The sequence below is a fragment of the Acromyrmex echinatior genome, chromosome 12, assembly GCF_024713525.1.
Source record: "Acromyrmex echinatior isolate Ae372 chromosome 12, ASM2471352v2, whole genome shotgun sequence".
NCBI classification, from domain to species: domain Eukaryota; kingdom Metazoa; phylum Arthropoda; class Insecta; order Hymenoptera; family Formicidae; genus Acromyrmex; species Acromyrmex echinatior.
Genome location: NC_141863.1, coordinates 6,279,320 through 6,297,338, shown reverse-complemented (window position 1 = coordinate 6,297,338; position 18,019 = coordinate 6,279,320). Strand labels below are relative to the sequence as shown.

Here is an 18,019-nt window from a genome sequence, read left to right as displayed (position 1 = left end):
ACGCCCAGCAAACGTGGCTCTCGCGAGGCAACAGCAAATATTGCTCGGGCTGCATAACAACGTAGTTATGTACTCACGTATGGTATCCACCAAGTAATACCTGGCCACGGTATATCCGGTGGTGCATCTATCCGTTTTGTTTGCTTCGCACGCAGGCGGATTAGAGACCCCATGATGCTGGGCTCTCGCACTACACCTGTTATTGAATAATAACAGGTACGGCCAACTGATCCCTGATCGGAATCCTCAACCGACCCGGTATCGCATAGAGAAACGTGTTATACGAATCTACCGATCGTTAGGTGGATTACCGCAGAAAATCGCGGAGTTCACTACAACGAGCTGTGAAAAGAAGTTCTTCACGATTCCCGGCAATGGATGATAGTGAATATCATATGTCTATAGTATACGAGAGTGAGCCATCAAAGAGTCCAATTTCCAGAAAGAAGGAATCACATAAAGACGTTCTTTGTCAGAGATTCATAATTAACGAATTAATAAATGCTTGTTTATTAAGAAAGACAAATATCTATATGTCCTCCTCTTTTCCATCGAGCTACAGTTTTTTTTTACATTTCTACAGTTTAGTATACACATAGAAAAATATATCATTCTATCATTAAGAAAAGATTACTCAATTTAATTTTTTCCTTTTAAGTAATGATTACCTTTAACAAAGAATATTTTCTTGATAATGATTTTAAAATATACTTATTACAAATTTAGAAAAACTCATTATTGTGTACTCGAAAAATACGAATTAATTTTCTAATAGTGTAATAAAATTAATCGAAGAAACACGAGTTTATATAAATTGAATTCATTTTAATTTAATAATGATGAAAGACGATTGAAGTGTGATTGAAGTATCACACAAACTAGGATTCAAAATATATTGAATTTAATGCTTGTGATGAACTTGCAATACGTTTAGGGATATACAAACTTTTCAAATACTTGAAATAAGTAATTATTACTTAAGTATTTTTCTATAAGGAAAGCTCATTATAGTATATAGAGGTATATTATAGAGCTTACTACACAATGTATCTTAGTTTTGATAAGATTAAAAAATTCAAACAAGAACGAAAAGATTAAAAAATCATTTCTCAAAAACATAGAAATAAAATTAAAAATATAATGATTAACTAGCTGCCGATAATACGTACTACTTGTTGAAGGATTTATATGTCAGTAATTTAATGATCGATACGATTTTGGAGCTGAAATTCAAGAAGATCGAAAAAAATGTATGACAGCATCTTTATTAACTCTCTTTTGCCTCTTCAATTATTATAAATTATAATAGTTGCAACCGTATAATTTAGTTGTCAATTACCATACAAAGTTTATCGAGCATAATACGATACAACAATCGGATACCTGGATACGTTGCTATATTTGTGGCATTCATCGCGGAATTTAAAGCAATAGATATAACTCACGGAATAATGATTTGCATTATTATGTTGGAGTATCAATTCAAATGGAGTATTTTGCTGGCTTTGTAAATTATTAGATAATACTTGATACGCTATTCGAATTGATATTCTAAGTCATAAAATCTCACGTTATTTATTGTAAATATAATAATCAATAAAAAATATAATATATGTTATTCTAGTAATCAGGGACATTTCAGCCTGCTCCGAAATATCTTTAATTTCTCAAAATAAAAATTTAAAATATCTAATTGAATAATGATTTTGGTATGATCTGTATATGAAACCATAAGTCTCCCCGTGATGGAAAACATCATATTTGACATTTTATAATAAATTGCGGAACTTTCCTTTTCCTTCACAGTGCACTGCACTAGTTCTCAATATGTGCGATCGTAATGATATAAATCTTTTAACGATATCGTTCGAGATATCGTTACCATATCGATAAAAAAATCATTCCTTCACAGTGCGAAGTATGCTTATCTGCGAAATGATAACTAATGCAAACCATTATTTATGATTACCGCCACGGAGCACTGTGATCTGATAAATACGAGATACGATGCAAATTGTACTGACTACAAGTCTTGTGCTGGCTCGATGCTAGGTGGAACCGTTCGAAAAATCACGTAGCGTAAACAGCGCATTGCAACGCGAGCGTGATGCGAAATGCACCGCCACGTGCGGGTCAGCAGGACAGACAGGAAGGAAGTTCGCCTTCTCGCGTTTGGCCGGACACGACTGCCGGCGAGATATCGCGAGATATATGCCTACACGCTCCGGTCGGCGCGGTGCGCGGAAGATGCAGCTCAAAGCCGCCGCGCGCGCAATCGAGCGAGCGGTGCATCGCCGCGAGCGCTGTGCATTGCGAGCTTGTACCTTTATACTGGCGAAAAAGATAGAAAAGGGAATCAAGAAAGAGGAGAGAAAAAGAGAAGATACACACTCTCTCTCTCTTTCTCTCTCTTATTTTCTTTTTTCTTCTCTTGTTGCACGATTTTCGTGCATGCGCCTTGATTGCCCTTCTTTGCTGCGGATTCCGAGTCTTCGCGTGCATCGCGAGCACCACAATTAACATTATTAGAAATAAGAGCAATAAGACAAGTAGCAGTAAGGAAATCAACATATTGAATTTGCTACTGTACAGTCGTAGTCTTACGTTTACGGTTTCTATTATGATTGGTCAACTTAATTACTGCTTAAATTTTTTATGTGCCATTGGTTTTCACTGAAAATTCACGTGTATAAAAATTGTCTCTATATTTAGTTTTCAGTTATAAAAATAACACACTATACTGTGTACACAAAAAATAGATTTACACATAAAATCTTGAATACTTTTAAAAATGAGAAGTTATGTTTTTTTTCGTTAATGTCAATCGCTAGCTTCGATAAAATGATTTTATCTGATTTTTTTCTATGAAGCGTCTCCTACGCAAATAATAGAGCGCGAAATTGTTCAGACCTGTCGTTAATTAGACTCGATCAAACGTTCGTCGGCATCGTAATTGCGATTATTGAGATATTACATCTGCTCATCTTAAAATATTTAATGACGCTGATCTCAATTCGCTTTATTTCTATCTCGTGCACGATACGAAAGACTAGAGATGTTGTAATGAGTAGGAAACGGATCGAGGATTTACGAGTCCCGATGGGTAGACCTTGATATACACGAGATATAGTAATAAACGATTAACCCGAGGAAGATACCATTTATCACGCTAACTCTCTACCGGAACGTCGAATAACGAATTTCCAAATATAAATCACAAATTGTACTCGAATTTATGCAATCAAATGTGCACATTAATTTCTAAATCAATTGCTCTAAAATACACGGAAAAAATTTAGTTCTACTAAAATAATAATAAGACTTTCAATATAAGACTTTTAGTCATTAAAATATTAAAATATTTTGCAATGTTATTCATTTGAATTTTCTACATAATTATTTTAATGGTCCAATAAAATTATTTTCACACACACATACAAGTTGCGTTTGCTTAAATTCTAGCAGAAATATTTTGTAAAATTTTAACAAAATATTCTTCATTCTTTTCATGTAGACATAGATTTAATAATTAAATAATAATTTTATTAAACCATTAAAATAATTAAGATATTCAAGTTGGTTGCTAGAATGTCAAATGTTATTATCCATCATGCTTGAGTTTCCTACAATTATTTTGATTGGTTCAATAAAATCATTTCCAAATTTATATTTAGCTAAGTTTTTCATTTCAACAAACTCGAGTATCTGATTTGCGAAACTGCGTAAAATGTATGTGTCTCACTTCGATATTCTTTCGAACATCACAAACCAAACGCCGACTTCCACGAACCGAATTGGACCACCCATTCGAATATACAGTAACATTTTTGTCAAGAAACCTCGTGTAAAAATATCTGTGACTAATTGCGAACTCTCTTCCTCGATCTTTCTTATAGCAGATCTCACGGAATTCGGTAGAAAAAATAGCGTTACCAAATACGACACAGTATAACAGCACGGAACAAAATTACAACAGAGACAAGAAGTGACTGTAAAGATGAACGTGACGAAAAAGATGAGCGTGACGATGGCATTAAAAGTATAGACGACAAGACGACGTGCAAAGATAAAAAAAACTCAAACGACTCATTCCTTCTGGTAAAATCCAATGAATAAAATAAAACTATATATCTTTTATATTAAGAACATTAAAACGTATCAAACGGTAATAAGGATAAGCTGAATTTGAAGTTTGTGCTGTAATCCTAAAATGCAAGATCTTACAATAATTGTCAATAATTCTCGTAACTAACTAAAGCCATCCTCAAGCCGACGATGTAAGTCGCGAATACAACGCCGTCATTGTTACATTGTGCTTTTTTTCTTCCAAGTCCGTTCCGCGTATGTATAACCCGAAGCATCAGACAGCACGAAAAATTTTATCTCGACTGGGAAGCGCGAGTATCGCGCGAGTCGTTTCGCTCGAAAGGGTACAAAGGCAATCTCGCTTAGGCGAGGCATCATCGCCAAGGATCATCGCGGGAACAGACTGGAATAAGACGCGTCTTCAGACCTTTGATCCGCATGCGTGCGTGCGTGCGTGCGTGCGTGCGTGCGTGCGTGCGTGCGTGTTGCGAGCTCACGCGCACATGTTTAAGTAAACCGCGCGATGAGTTACGGCGCACGAAAATAAGAGCAAATAAGGGTGGGCGAGAGGCAACTTCCCGACGAGGAGCCAAAGGGGGTTGGCTGTATCTCGTTGTAAATTACTCTTATCACGAGCGTCTCGCACGGTTGACGTCCTGACGGCCGAGAAGGTAAGGAACGCGGCGTCCGCCGGATTGAAATGTCCCTTGCGTTTCTTTATCGCGAGCTATGGCGACCTGCGTGAATTCCGCTCGATACGTTCGATGGTATCTCGAGATGCAAAGATGTTCTTCTTCTATGTACATCTTTCGCATGTTTTGTTCAGAAAGAAACATATAGTGTTTTCCACTTATACCCAGTTCTATCAATGTTGATTAACTAATCTTAGTTCAATTTATTCTTCATCTTTTTCTAATTCTTAGAACTAGAGAGAGAGAAGATGAAGAGTGAATTAAATTAAAAGTGAGATTAAAATTAAACTACATTGATAGAAACGAGCATTATAGTGACAAGTCGACGCAAACATTCTAAATTTCTTACACTGAAATCTCGCTCCAAGAGAATAAAAATGCAACCACCTTTGAAAAAAGTGAAAATATTTGACTTCTTGAAAAAAGTGACCTTCACTCCTTTGAAGTGAAAATTTACTCCGAAAAGATCGTCACTCTTTCCTAAGAAGTGAAATATTTTCATTTTTGTTTTCTAGGGTGATTGTATTTTCACTTTCTTGGAGTGAGATTTTACTGTAAATTTAGAGTAAATATTATTTTATCTTTCTTGTATCTTTAATGAGTAATAAAGACAGAACAATACTTGTACTTACCAAAGCACCTATTATGTTTGCACCTATTATGAATGCACTCTGACGTATTCCATTTTGTATGCCTCGCGCTCATTTCATTTGAAAAAATTAATCGGATTTATAGGACTGTATCTTGCAACACATTGAATTTGCATATATGATAATTACATAGTTTTGTGTTAGAAAGGACGCAATGTAATTCTCATAATTAAATGTAATCCCTGTGACGAAGGTGATTAGGTTTAGAGAAACGCCTTCGCAATTCGTATTGAAATCGTCTTATTTCTAAGGTGAATGTGAGTGACATTAATCTGCTTGAGCGGCGCCAATACGTCACTATTAAAGCTTACTACTTCTGTGATGTTACGTAATTATTCTTATAGGGCTTCTCGATGAGACAAAACTTTTTCTTCTATCATAAACTTAACATCCGTATTACGAAATAACCTTGAAATTTTATTATTTCAATTCTATGTTACCGTTATTTAAAAATCAATACTAAATTAAATTCAAAATAGTTGTCAATTATTATATTATTTCAATAAACGAATGTAGTATGACTAATTAATTTCAATCCTTAATGAAACCTAATCCCTGATAAAATTCCCACCCACAAAACTTGATAGTACATAATAAGCGAAGAACATTTTTGTCTTTTTTTTTTTTTATATAAACCTCGTGTTACTTGATAATATTTCTATGCTTTTTGTGTCACACATAGTAAAAAATATTCCGATTCGAAATGTCAATAAAAGTACACGAGCGCATCGATAGGAGTGTGCATTTATGGCGCTGAGTGTGTTGCACTTTTGTCTTGACGCGACGCACTTTTCCACGCACAATTACCGATCTTCACGCATACACGCCCCAGATTAGCGCAGACGGACTGCGAGCAAAATCGCTAATCTATGGCGAGAGACACAGCAAATTCACAACTATCTTTACGAGTATGACGACACGACTAAATTCTTATCGATCTTTCTTATCGATAGACAATTTAACTACAATATTACTTATTTCTTAAATATATTAGACTTTCTAAAAGAAAGAACAAGTAGTTAAAAATTACGTGGATCTTAAACTTGATCAGCTGATAAAATGGTGAAGAAGTTGTCGCAAGAGCGACGATAAAATTATTTTGAAAATTATTAAGATCACCTTGCGTATGCAAACGGGAAAATAAATAAATATTGACGACGACGAAGATGACGGTGATTAAAATGTGCGTCGACACCAAGATCGACGCCCAGGCCACCCTGCGAGCGAGCGTTTCCACGCATGATTACGGGATCATCGCGGGAGAGCACCGGGGGCCGGTTTAAGCACCCATCACTTTTTGCACCATCGTCGGGATGCACCGAACTCGCGAGATGCACTGAAAGACAACTCGTAACTTCGTAGTGCCGGTGCAATGTCGTTAGTGTATGCGAATCGTGCCTACCGTAATAAAATTGATTAATCTCACGCACATGTAATCGAGCCTGATTATTGAACCGCGCCAATGTTTATTCAAGATAATTTATGCAAGATAATAACCGTGTCAACCTACACGCGATTAATGTGCACATTTTAGAGGGAGAAGCGGGTTTAAGATATGAAGATAATTAGAAAGTTTGTGAAATGTTTTGAAATAATCAATAAATTTGCTGCGTGCACAAAAAAAAAGAATGATTTTGAAATTTTATGGACAAGTGAGTACGCTCAGTGTCTTAAAACATTTTTTTAATTATATCAAACAAGACAAACCAGAATTCAAATATAAATCTACATGCAAAATGTCTTTAGTTAACGTCGAAAACTTTCTCTTATTGTTAGAGGGAAAATATTGTAGTCTGATTTTCTTGCAAGATTGTTAGAATGGCGAACAGAAATATGCAAAGATAAAACGTACAATATCAGCGGTTCTAATGTATGAAAGTATCCCCCTACGTGATTCAATATTTGTAGTATTTATCAGTGTAAATGTTAACATAAAACGTTAGCGCAGGCTCTAAAATGCCTTTCTTACAAGAGATGCCTCCCTCGATTAGGTAAGTCTCCAAACACGGGAGATTCTCATCCATGTTCGAGAACTTTCGAATCGACGTTACACATATTTTCTAAATGCGAATTAGGTCTCTTCAATTACAATACTTTATTATGCTCCAAACGCGTCAGATCTCAGATTTCGCGAATAATTTCCGGAAAATTCGCAATAAAAGAGAAACAACCGATTTCTGCGTAAAAAGGTGTAAGTAAAAAAAAGTGTTTTTTGCAAATTTGGCCTCCTAAATACGATAAAATTATTCAACATTCATGAATAATCAAGAATATTGGAATTATAAGAAATTTGGATAAACACATCATGTTCGTACTTAATTTTTGAAGTGTTTCCCAAGTTATAAATTTTTAAATAAATTTATCGTATCTATAATCTACAAAAACATTATTCCTTTTATTTACATGATTTTGGAATTTAGAAATCAGTTCTTTTTTAACATCCTTTTGTTTCGATCAATAAATATTTATAATTAAAATAGAATAGAAATCTAGTCAGATTACAATATATGCACCATAGCGTTGCCTAAGTATTACGATCTTCCCATGCCTATCCTTTCTCGAACGTTGATTACGATTTATTGCGTCGCTGTTTGTACCGCGCAAAACTTCGTGCGATGCTCGGTTAATGAGCCACATCCATGCTCTTCGAGTTCCTCTTCTCGTCGAAGGTCGAAGGTCAAGAGTCTGATCGACGCGAGGAGGTAACCAGTTAAGGAGGAAATGTTCTCCATTCACATACTACAGATGAAAATTATAACAAGTAACAAATACGGTTGTCAACAAGCTCACGATTGTAAATCGTACGATTGAGTATAATTCGAGAGAAGCGTAACGCCTTGTGGATTCTAATCAATCTATGCTTCGATTTTGCGCCTCATCAATCCATCGATCGATCTCACCGATTAAAGTAATCTCTTCTTAATTGCGAAGCGAGATAATTCAAACTGAATGACGAATCAGGGGCGTGGAAACGCTTAATGATATTGCATCACGATGCTGCAAGTGATTAATCTGCTTTAGCAGGAAATTAGTCAGAAGGTCTCTGTGTGATGCTCTTGGTTATTTATACGACGGTAGTAGAGTTTAGCTATTAGAAAATCGATTTTTCTTTTAAAGCTAAAGAATCGTTAATTTATCCTTTTTGATGACATTGATTAAATCGCAGAAACTAATAAAAGTATTAATGACTTCTCTATCCAAAATATTAATAATTCCCTATTAAATAATTTCCTATGTCGATTAACTTTAATTCGCACTTTTCCTTAACTGATATTCGTGGGTCTAATTTTTAAATTAATGTAGCTTTGATTTATTTGGACGATTTAATTGAACGATATTTTTCTCATTTTAAAGATCAAAATCCAAGGAGTGAGATTATGTAATTTAAAATTATGAAAAACATTTGTCATAAACAATTTTTCACAACATAATTAAAAAAATGTTCAGATCCCGTGATTAGAATTAATATGTATACTGAGAAAATATCTAGTTGAAAATAGACGAACCAGGAAATGATGAATTCTGATTATATGAATTATATAATTCCAGTTATCTCAATTAGAATTTAGTAGATTTAACTAGAAAATTCTGAATCTAATCCAATTAACGCTTTTCTTAGAATAGAATCGCCAACAAAGACCATCCTTTTTTTTTTAGAAGAATTAATTAATTAATCGAATTAACGGTCATTCTTGAAAGACACCGTCGACTCTGCGAAGCATCTACTCACCATATTTAAGTCCTCGCCACTTGTTGGCTGGCTCGTGGTACTTGTAACTAGGAAGCACAATCCTGGGCGGCGGCCGCGGTTGCGAAGGACAAGGTTTGTAGACGACCATGCACCGTACGCATTTCCGTTTCGTGGGTGGAGCCACCGGATATGCCGGTTGAATGTGCACGTAGGCCATCGGGGTGACCGATCGCGTGGTATAATAATTCGCGTATCGTTTTCGCCGATCGCCGTTTACTGTCTCGCGTAGATCCGTTTTCTGAATCGTAGCCATTCCCGTCTCGCCGATGCTTCCTCGTGCGTCTTTTCGTCGATCTACGAATCGGATCTTCTTCTTCGAGAAACCGTTGTGCGACGTCTTCCAATTGTCCTGTGAGAAAGTCGGTCGAGGTATCGGAATGAGGGCTCTATTACCGACTTCTTGATTCTGAGTCGTCCATACGAAGTTTCTCGTGACCATCAGATCCTTCGATTCCTCACCGCGAGTTACTTTGCGTCTCTTGTTGTCCGGTGGAATAATGGAATTCAGAAATTGGAAGGTATTCGTATCATCCCACGGTTTGTCATCATTACTTTCATTTTCAAGTTCACCATCGTTACTGTTTAGATCTTTTGAGAGAATATTCTCGTCGTCTTTGTGAATCGGAAGATCAGTCTCTTGATCGTTGTATTTATTATTATTCTCATCATTTTGTTCCTTGCTATTAATAATTGATTTTTTGAAGACTTCTTTGTGACGGACACTGTTATCATGTCCTCGAAAATTCCACGATTGGTTCGAAGTTCGCGTAAACCAATCATGGCTTGTCTCGCGTCTCTTCCTAGCAGGATCACCACGATCCCGTTCTCCCGGCCAATTTTTACGACCGTGAATCGCCTCTGTGGAGCTCATCGCGGAAGATTGAACTCGCTCGCGATCTTCGCGAAAAAAAAGGAGCTGGTCCTCCTGCATTCCTCCAGCGAATCGCCGCGTATCTCCTTCCGCGATATTTCGTTTCAAGGATCCCAGAATCGCTTGTTTTCCGGACAAAGCTCGAGAAGTTTCTTCAGCTTTGTTTGCCCTTCCGATGTCTCTGTCATTAATTACAGATCGAGAAAATGCAGGAGTAAGTTTCTCTTCGATTTCCGTAACCACGTCTGTAGTCTGCAAGATATGAGGATCATAAGATTTGTACAAATAGTTTAATCGCGCATTCTTCTCATCGATCTCGAGAACTCCTTTTCGGTCGTTTGACTTCAATGTCGATGCGGCAAGTTTTGGAACATAATGATTATCAGTACTCTCCGAGTTCTGAATATGACGAAGCATCAATGTCGAAGAGCGAAGATAGTTATCGACGTTAATACTCGCCTCCCGCGATCTAGAAGTCTGTATGTTTCGACCTACGACATCGATCCTCGATCCTTGTCGATCCTCCACCTCCGATTGTGATCTTGATCCCGTCTTGACTACGATATCTTCTTCGAATCTATCGTTACGTAACTTCGGGAAAGTTACGGTGTCGATCATCGTTCGATCATTGTTCTTTTTATTACGCTGTCTTTCCCGCTCGATGAGTCTTCCCGGGTTATTCTCGGTCAACACTTGAGTCTCAATATTCAAGTGCGTGTCGGTTCGTATAATTACAGGGTGTTGATCCTGCTGCGAGGAATCATCTAACGCACTGCCATCTTCATTTACGTGAAGATTCTGTCGCGACAGTCCGTAACCGTTGATTTTCCGGTCATCGACGCTAATCGACGATGACACGCGTTGCTCCTCATAGATCACGCTAGTTTCCGTGTTCTCCTCGATCTTCGATCCGTCGTTGCGTGAATCCAGTCGCATGCTCCTCTTCCATCGCCTGTCACCTTCGATCCCTCGCGGCTCGAAGATGATCCCGTCTCTCGTGGTATAACCCGTACTTTTCTTCGTCGTGGATTGTTCAACGATGAAGGGACCATCACTTTTCGATTCATCGATAAAAATAGATTTCGTGGAGCCGCTGCCTTCCGTCCGAATTGTCGACTTGTTCCACCATTGTAGAGCTGATAACAGAAGGGTACCTGCTCCGAGGGCTAGCACGCCCCACACCCAGATTGATCTTCCGGGGTACATTTCTACCCCATAGTCAGAAGGGAGACCGTCTTGTCCCACAGGACACCTGTCATGACGACTGCATATTCTCTCGAATGACACGCGAAAGTGATGCTTTAAGAATCGATTACAATTGGTGATAACGTTAAATATCTTTGAGATGAATTTTCTTTAAGTTTAAACGTCGACTCAGAAAGTATCAATAATGAGAAATTTTTTGCATTGCTATGAAGTTCATAAAAGTAGATATTGCGATTTTTATGATGCTTTAAAAGTTGACTGTTATGTAAGTTTGACTCTTAAAGTTGGATGATGCGGGATTGAAAGAACTGGAACGTTGGCACCGCCCAAGGATGATTCTTGAATACTTTTCATGCCGCAGTAACGATGTAACTTTTTAACGCGATGACTCGTGATATTTTTATAATTTCTTTTTAAACGTTACTTTTAATTTATACAAAGTATTATAATTTCGTGCACATTCAATATGCTATCCACATACCGTTATCTCTCGGATAGAAAATTCATTTATAATAAAGTATGCTTGTATCAAAAAATTTTTTGCAGTTAAAAGTTTTGCAAGAGAAAAGATTCAGATAGATAAGGAATCATAAATTATTTTCATGTAACAAGCACTTTAAGCAAACTATCTAAGTTTGCTATCCGATTTTAGAGAAAGTCGGCGACAATCTCGCGAAACATTCGATGAATCACTCACACTCCAGACACTCGTTCTTGTTGACGTAATCCTTTCGCACTGATTTCATGCCCAAAAAAGAATCTCACAAATTCCTATCTCTATAATTCCTATCACTTTCGTCAAAGTCAACCATGAACTAAAATCTCAATATTTTATAAGTTTCTTTGCATAGAGTTCGTTGGGAACACGTTAGCGTAAAACCGATTCGTCTAAACCTCATGAAGCTAAATTTCTCTTGTAAAGCTAAATTATGAACCTAGAAATTCATATTAAATAATTCGTTTGGGCGTAGGAATAATAGCAAAGAAAATTACGAAAATTTTCAAGTATAAAGAAATTTTACGTGAAATTTTTAAGTATTTTCTGACGGATGATCTTACGTATAATTCTAAGCAATTATGTGACTTTGCTATTTTACGAATCGCAAGGAAGGACCGGAAAACGAGCACATGTGGTATCACGAAGAGATGAACGTGCAAAATTTTCGTGAAGTATTTTTTTGACGGATGATGTTATATATAATTTTAAGCAATTAACTCACTTTGCTATTTTGCGAATCGCGAGGAAAAGCCGGAAAACGAGTGCACGTGGAATCACGAAGAGATGTACGTGCGTACCGGCCTCGAGCGCGGCTCGCAAGACACTGGCTTGATACCATTTCCATTAGCTTGGCTGTGCCTATGTCTCTCTCTCTCTCTCTCTCTCTCTCTCTCTCTCTCTCTCTCTCTCTCTCTCTCTCTCTCTCTTTCTCCTCGCGTTTCTCTCACCGCAGTCTCACTGCTGCTGCTGCTGCTTCTTCTTCTTCTTCTTCTTCTTCTTCCGTACCGGCATTCATGTTTTCTCCCTCCTCTTTTTCAGGAGACCGAATCTTCATGTTTACTATGCCGCGCACGTGGGTGTGCGAGTATTCAAGCGGTTTCGGAGCATTGATACCAAGCCCTCTTCATCGGACACTTGAGAGTCCTTTGATACGTACGTCGTATCGATGACGTTGCATTCGCATCGTTTGATGCGATAATGTGAAATTCTACGGTTCGGACAACACAACATCAGCGCAGATCACTTAAATTATTAATTAAAAGAAATTGTTTGAATCATGTTTAAACGGGTAACATTGGGACTGGCTAAAGAATGATTTTTTTGATATCAGACATTATGCAAGTAATTACATTGCATAAAATTGCTGAATGTACAAGTGATAACGTTCTTCGTACATCAGTTATACATGTTATCTAGACCTACATCGATAAGAATATCTCGTGTTTCTTTTTTACTCTTTTGCCTCTCGAATATCTCGCTCGATTATTATTCGCGTGCATTCTTTGCTACGTGAATCTAACAAATCTATTTAAAAAATGAAACAATTAATTTTGTGAAAAATTTAAAAGTAATCGTGAGTTAGCAATTTTCGGAATACGCATATAAGTATTAATGAGTACCCAGATTTAAATATCTGTATGCACGTATCGTACAGATTTAAATGACGGAAGTTGCGTATTCGTTGTCACAAGAAAGACGATGTATTGTCGTAAGAAGACAATGCGTGATTTTAAGAATGGCGTACGTTTACAATGGTGAAAAAAAAAGTCAAGCCCCGATGTCGCAGAACGATGACAGATGCCGGAAAATTTATAATTCATTTGTCACGCACATATTCAGACTTTAAAAGGCATTCCAAAGATCAAAGCGTCCTTTTTATCAAGCTTAAAAGAAGTAAACGAGTATTTGTACGGAAAATAAAAATCCTCGTAAAAGTTGCAACGCACAAGTTGCACTCACGCTCGATGACCCATAGAGATCGAGTACGTTTCAATCGCACGTCATTTTCCGCGTTATGCAATTTCGCCACGCTCGTAGACTGAGAAACGTGACGTCTATTAGCTTTACCCTTTCAGCAACTAGTGGCAGACAGAAATATACATATTGTATATAGATAACAGTCAAAGATATTGCTGAGAATTATCCTTTAAAGATGTAGCAAGTATGTAATCTCAGCAAAAAGTGGTTGAAATTGGAAAATCCTTTTCATAAAAATAGATGTTATACACGAGCAATTTCAGATTTAACAATATTTATATTTAAAACACTACAATTTTATAGTTTGAGAAATAAAAAATTTCTCACCTCTTAATTATTTTTTAAAAACATGTCTACTTCTTATTAAAATAATTTTTGAGTCAAATTTGATAATTTTTTCGTTTTTGTCGAAAAAATTATTAATTACAAAAAAAAATATACTTCTATTAAAATAATTTTTGATTCAGATTCTAAATTTAATAATTAATAATTTTTTCGTTTTGTTAAAAAAAAAATATATATGTAATATATTTTTAAAAACTCACTATAATGCCAATAAAAAAGTATTTTATTTTATAATCAAAGTAAGTAATAAAAAACGTAAAATTAAATTAATAAAATTGTATTTTGCTGTAAAATAAAATTCTTAAGTACGCTTAAATTTTCACAATTAATGGTAAAAAAAAAAAAAAAATATGTTTGCGGTTGTTCGCGTGGACTACAAATTACGACGATATCGCGGTTAATTGAGCCAGATATGTAACTTGGCTATAAGAATGCAGTATCCGCAGGGACCACCTTGTACGTGATACACGGAGCCTTTCCGGGATATACACGCGCGTGCCGTGCACCTGTTATTTCCCTGCACACCACGGGTGATACAAAGCGGCCGCTCTTCTTGTTAATTGAGTACCGGAAAGCAGCGCGTCGTGCATACGAGTGCACTCCGGTGGGTGTTTCATCGTGGGCACGAGTTTTACGAACTTACTACAGGTGGTCCCTTCGGCCATTCGTGTCTGCCGCGAGTGCCGAGTGCATTCACAGCGGTTGTGCCTTTGCCAAGCACGTGCCTTGAAGTGCACGAGCTTCCATTCGCAAAGATTGATTTGGCATCAGCAAATAAAAGTTTTTAACGATACCTTCCAACCGGGATCAAAAATTCTACACTCGAGCGACCTGAATAGATTGGAAGATTTATGAACTGAAAAGCACACACTCATGAAGATTGAATAAACTAACATAAAGAATATAATTTAAAGATTGAAATCTCCGAACGGTACAAAAATGACTAGTGAATTTCTACGCGCGGAATGTTGCTCTCCTAAGCAGGCGGAATTTATTATCAACATTGACTTCTTAATTGAGATTAAGAAGGTATCCTTTCAATATTTTTATCTAACATCTCTCGCACCGTTTCCAAATCATAATTTATTGCACAACTATTATAATTACGCGCTACCATGCGTCACCGCACCCGTTTTTTTCCTCCTTTCTGATTGCTACTCCGATATTTACCGAAGGTTTTTTGGCTCGGACCACCTGCGGTTCGTCGAACGCACGCGTTTCTCGTAGCTTCGTTTTATGCTCGCTATTACATTGACGACGTTGCGCAACGACGTAGCGTTATTATGAGAAAGTTATTTTTATGGTAGATTAGAGAGGTATGCGATCATACAGAGCCCTCTCACACGCGGATGAAATCGTGAGTCGTGAAATTCACTGCCTTTATGGGACGGATTCTTTCCTAAGCTCCTCAGAGTACGATGTCATCGATCTCAGTTTGTTCACGACAAACATGGCCCTCTTCTCACGAGACTTGACGTTAACTAGCACCGCAGTACGATATGTGTAAACGCACGAGCAACCAACCAACTGTTTGCGCTCCTTGAATATGATGCATATTTCGATCAACATCTCACGGAAATTCATTGACGAGACGCTTCTCAAATAAATTCCAACCATTAATAATTTTAGATGAATTGCATCATCATTACACGGAAAAAAACAGTTTTACTGAAGTAAAAATAAAATTTAAAAAATTTAGATAGATACAGATCTGAAAACAATTTCGTTTGGATCATTAAAATAATTATTTAAGACTCCGACACTAATTTCTAGAATGATGAAACTTTTTTAAGCAGCATTAAGAGTTCTACGTAATTATTTTAATAGTCTAACAAAATTATTTTTAAATCTGTATCGGAGTAAATTTTTATAACAAAATCGTTCTTTCTGTGTACATTTAAATTTAATTTGTTCCGATGTTGTTGTTTATGAAACATATTAATAATAGTTTTTAAACGAGTGCTGCAAAAATATATGTACATATATATTAAATATATATATACATACCACATTGTTATGTTGAACGCTATTAATGACGACCAATGTAATTGTGTATAGATAAAATATGGCTTCGAGTGTGCGGTATTTATCTGCGAAATATTGCTGTCACATATTTTTTCATAATAATTTCTGACAGGAAAAATTCTCCGAAACTCTTCTTACAGCGGTATGATTAATAATCGTCGTATCGTCAACGAGACAAGACCTTCTTCATAATCATAATGACAAGTTCAGTGATCGTATCGACTATTCGAAAAAGATAACACTTAATATCGCAATTCCGCTTTTACATTTTTTCTTCTCTATAGAAAGATTTTTCACGGCGCGATACGGTACAATGATTATATTTAATTGACACGCAATGATTAATAATAAAATAATAATCGGTGGCGCCGCGTTCATTCTCAATATTTTCCGCCCATTCACTACTTTGTAGCAATACCTCGTACTGGATAAACATGAAAAATTGATATTCCTGTAATTGCTTTTTTATAAATAAGAAATATTTAAACGCTGCTTTATTGCATAATCCTGCTTAAAAAAATTACATTTAATTTCCAATATAGTTTCAAGAAAAGTAATATTTAATTTTTATGTAACACATTGTGTTCTACATTGTGTATTACAAAAAAAAAATATATAATTATTGAAAATTATATAATAACAAATATAATATATTTTGATATATTGGATGTTGAAAATAACAAAAAGTTATTTAGATTAAAAAATTGATTTAAATTTAATCCTTTACTATATTTAGTGTATGAATTCTATAAATGTTATATAATTCTTTCATATTTCGTTCAAAATATACATTATTATTTTAGCACGTATTTTCTTGCGTGTGATGTAACAATAGATTACAGAAACGAGAAATAATTTATTGCGTTCGCGATTTACGTGGTTTACGGTTTATTCAAAGAAAGGTTCTCTTTCTCGTGTTAAACATCCTGCGGACAAGACGTAACGTCGCGTGGACGTGATTTTACGAAGCCGTCGTGTTGGTTCCGATATGGGCAGCAATAAGATGCACGAGCTCTACCAGCTGATGATTCGCGAATTCCCTCGATAAATCACGCTCGTGTACGTGCGCACGCATCAACGTCGCGTTGCTTCATCGGTATCCTGCAGGTGTGGCCCGTTCAAGTATCGTTTCGATATAAATATAAATCTGACTCGTAAAACATAATGAGAGGTGTGACGCGATGATTAACGATCGGATGCACCGAAGGCTCACCAACAGGTTCTCTTCGCGTTGACGATTTCGACACTCAACGCGACTTCCGGAATGCTCTTTCGGTAAAGGAGACATGTGCATTCATATGCATTTTTTTCGAGTGGTTTCTACGATAGAATTATGGTAATAGAATGCGAAGTTGCGCAACAAGACATTCCTGCTTGGTTTCTTTGGATCTGGTTTCCCTCTCAGATACTTCTGCTTTAGAACACCGGAAGCCAGATACTTCTTTTGGAGTCGTTTGACAGTACGGTTTTATCTCGCTTCATTCTTTTATTTTATCTTAACAGAAATGTATTTTTAATTTCATTTTTGCCATAAACTTCTTCCAATTACATACACAAAGCAAGAAAATTATTTTTAAAGAATATATTGCTCATTTGCTACAACCATGATACAACTAAAAAAAAAACAAAGTTTTTCATAAAATCAGTTTTAATAATTTATTTTAAACTATTAAAATATTGCAATATTAATTTTAAAATGCAATTTTGATGTAATGACTGATTGTATTATAGTAGAATAAAAATAATCTTTTAAAATAAAAATTTTTTCCTTTTTTCTTTGTACTTCTGTTCTTTTTCTGCAAACAACTAAAAAATTTCCTCTCATATGTAAATGAGCGATATAAATTAAGAATTACAAATTTCTCAGATATGTATATCTTTAAGGTCATTTAATCGAGGCAAAAACAAAAGTAATTT

At 36.1% G+C, this 18,019-nt stretch overlaps 1 protein-coding gene across 4 annotated transcripts in view; it reads right to left on the bottom strand.

Moving 5' to 3' along the window:
• The window catches only part of wb (wing blister), a 167,859-nt gene that overhangs the window by 49,484 nt on the left and 100,356 nt on the right, over window positions 1-18,019 (bottom strand). Inside the window, exons 1-2 of one of the 4 annotated variants that reach the window (XM_087411712.1) lie at window positions 12,477-14,864; window positions 9,159-12,191 (exon numbers count right to left, since the gene is read on the bottom strand). The exons of the other annotated variants lie outside the window; for them this stretch is intronic. Coding sequence (XP_087267838.1) covers window positions 9,159-11,256 — 2,098 coding nt within the window. The 5' untranslated portion in view covers window positions 11,257-12,191; window positions 12,477-14,864. Of the gene's footprint in view, window positions 1-9,158; window positions 12,192-12,476; window positions 14,865-18,019 lie in introns of those variants that run through there. 4 annotated transcript variants of the gene reach the window in all.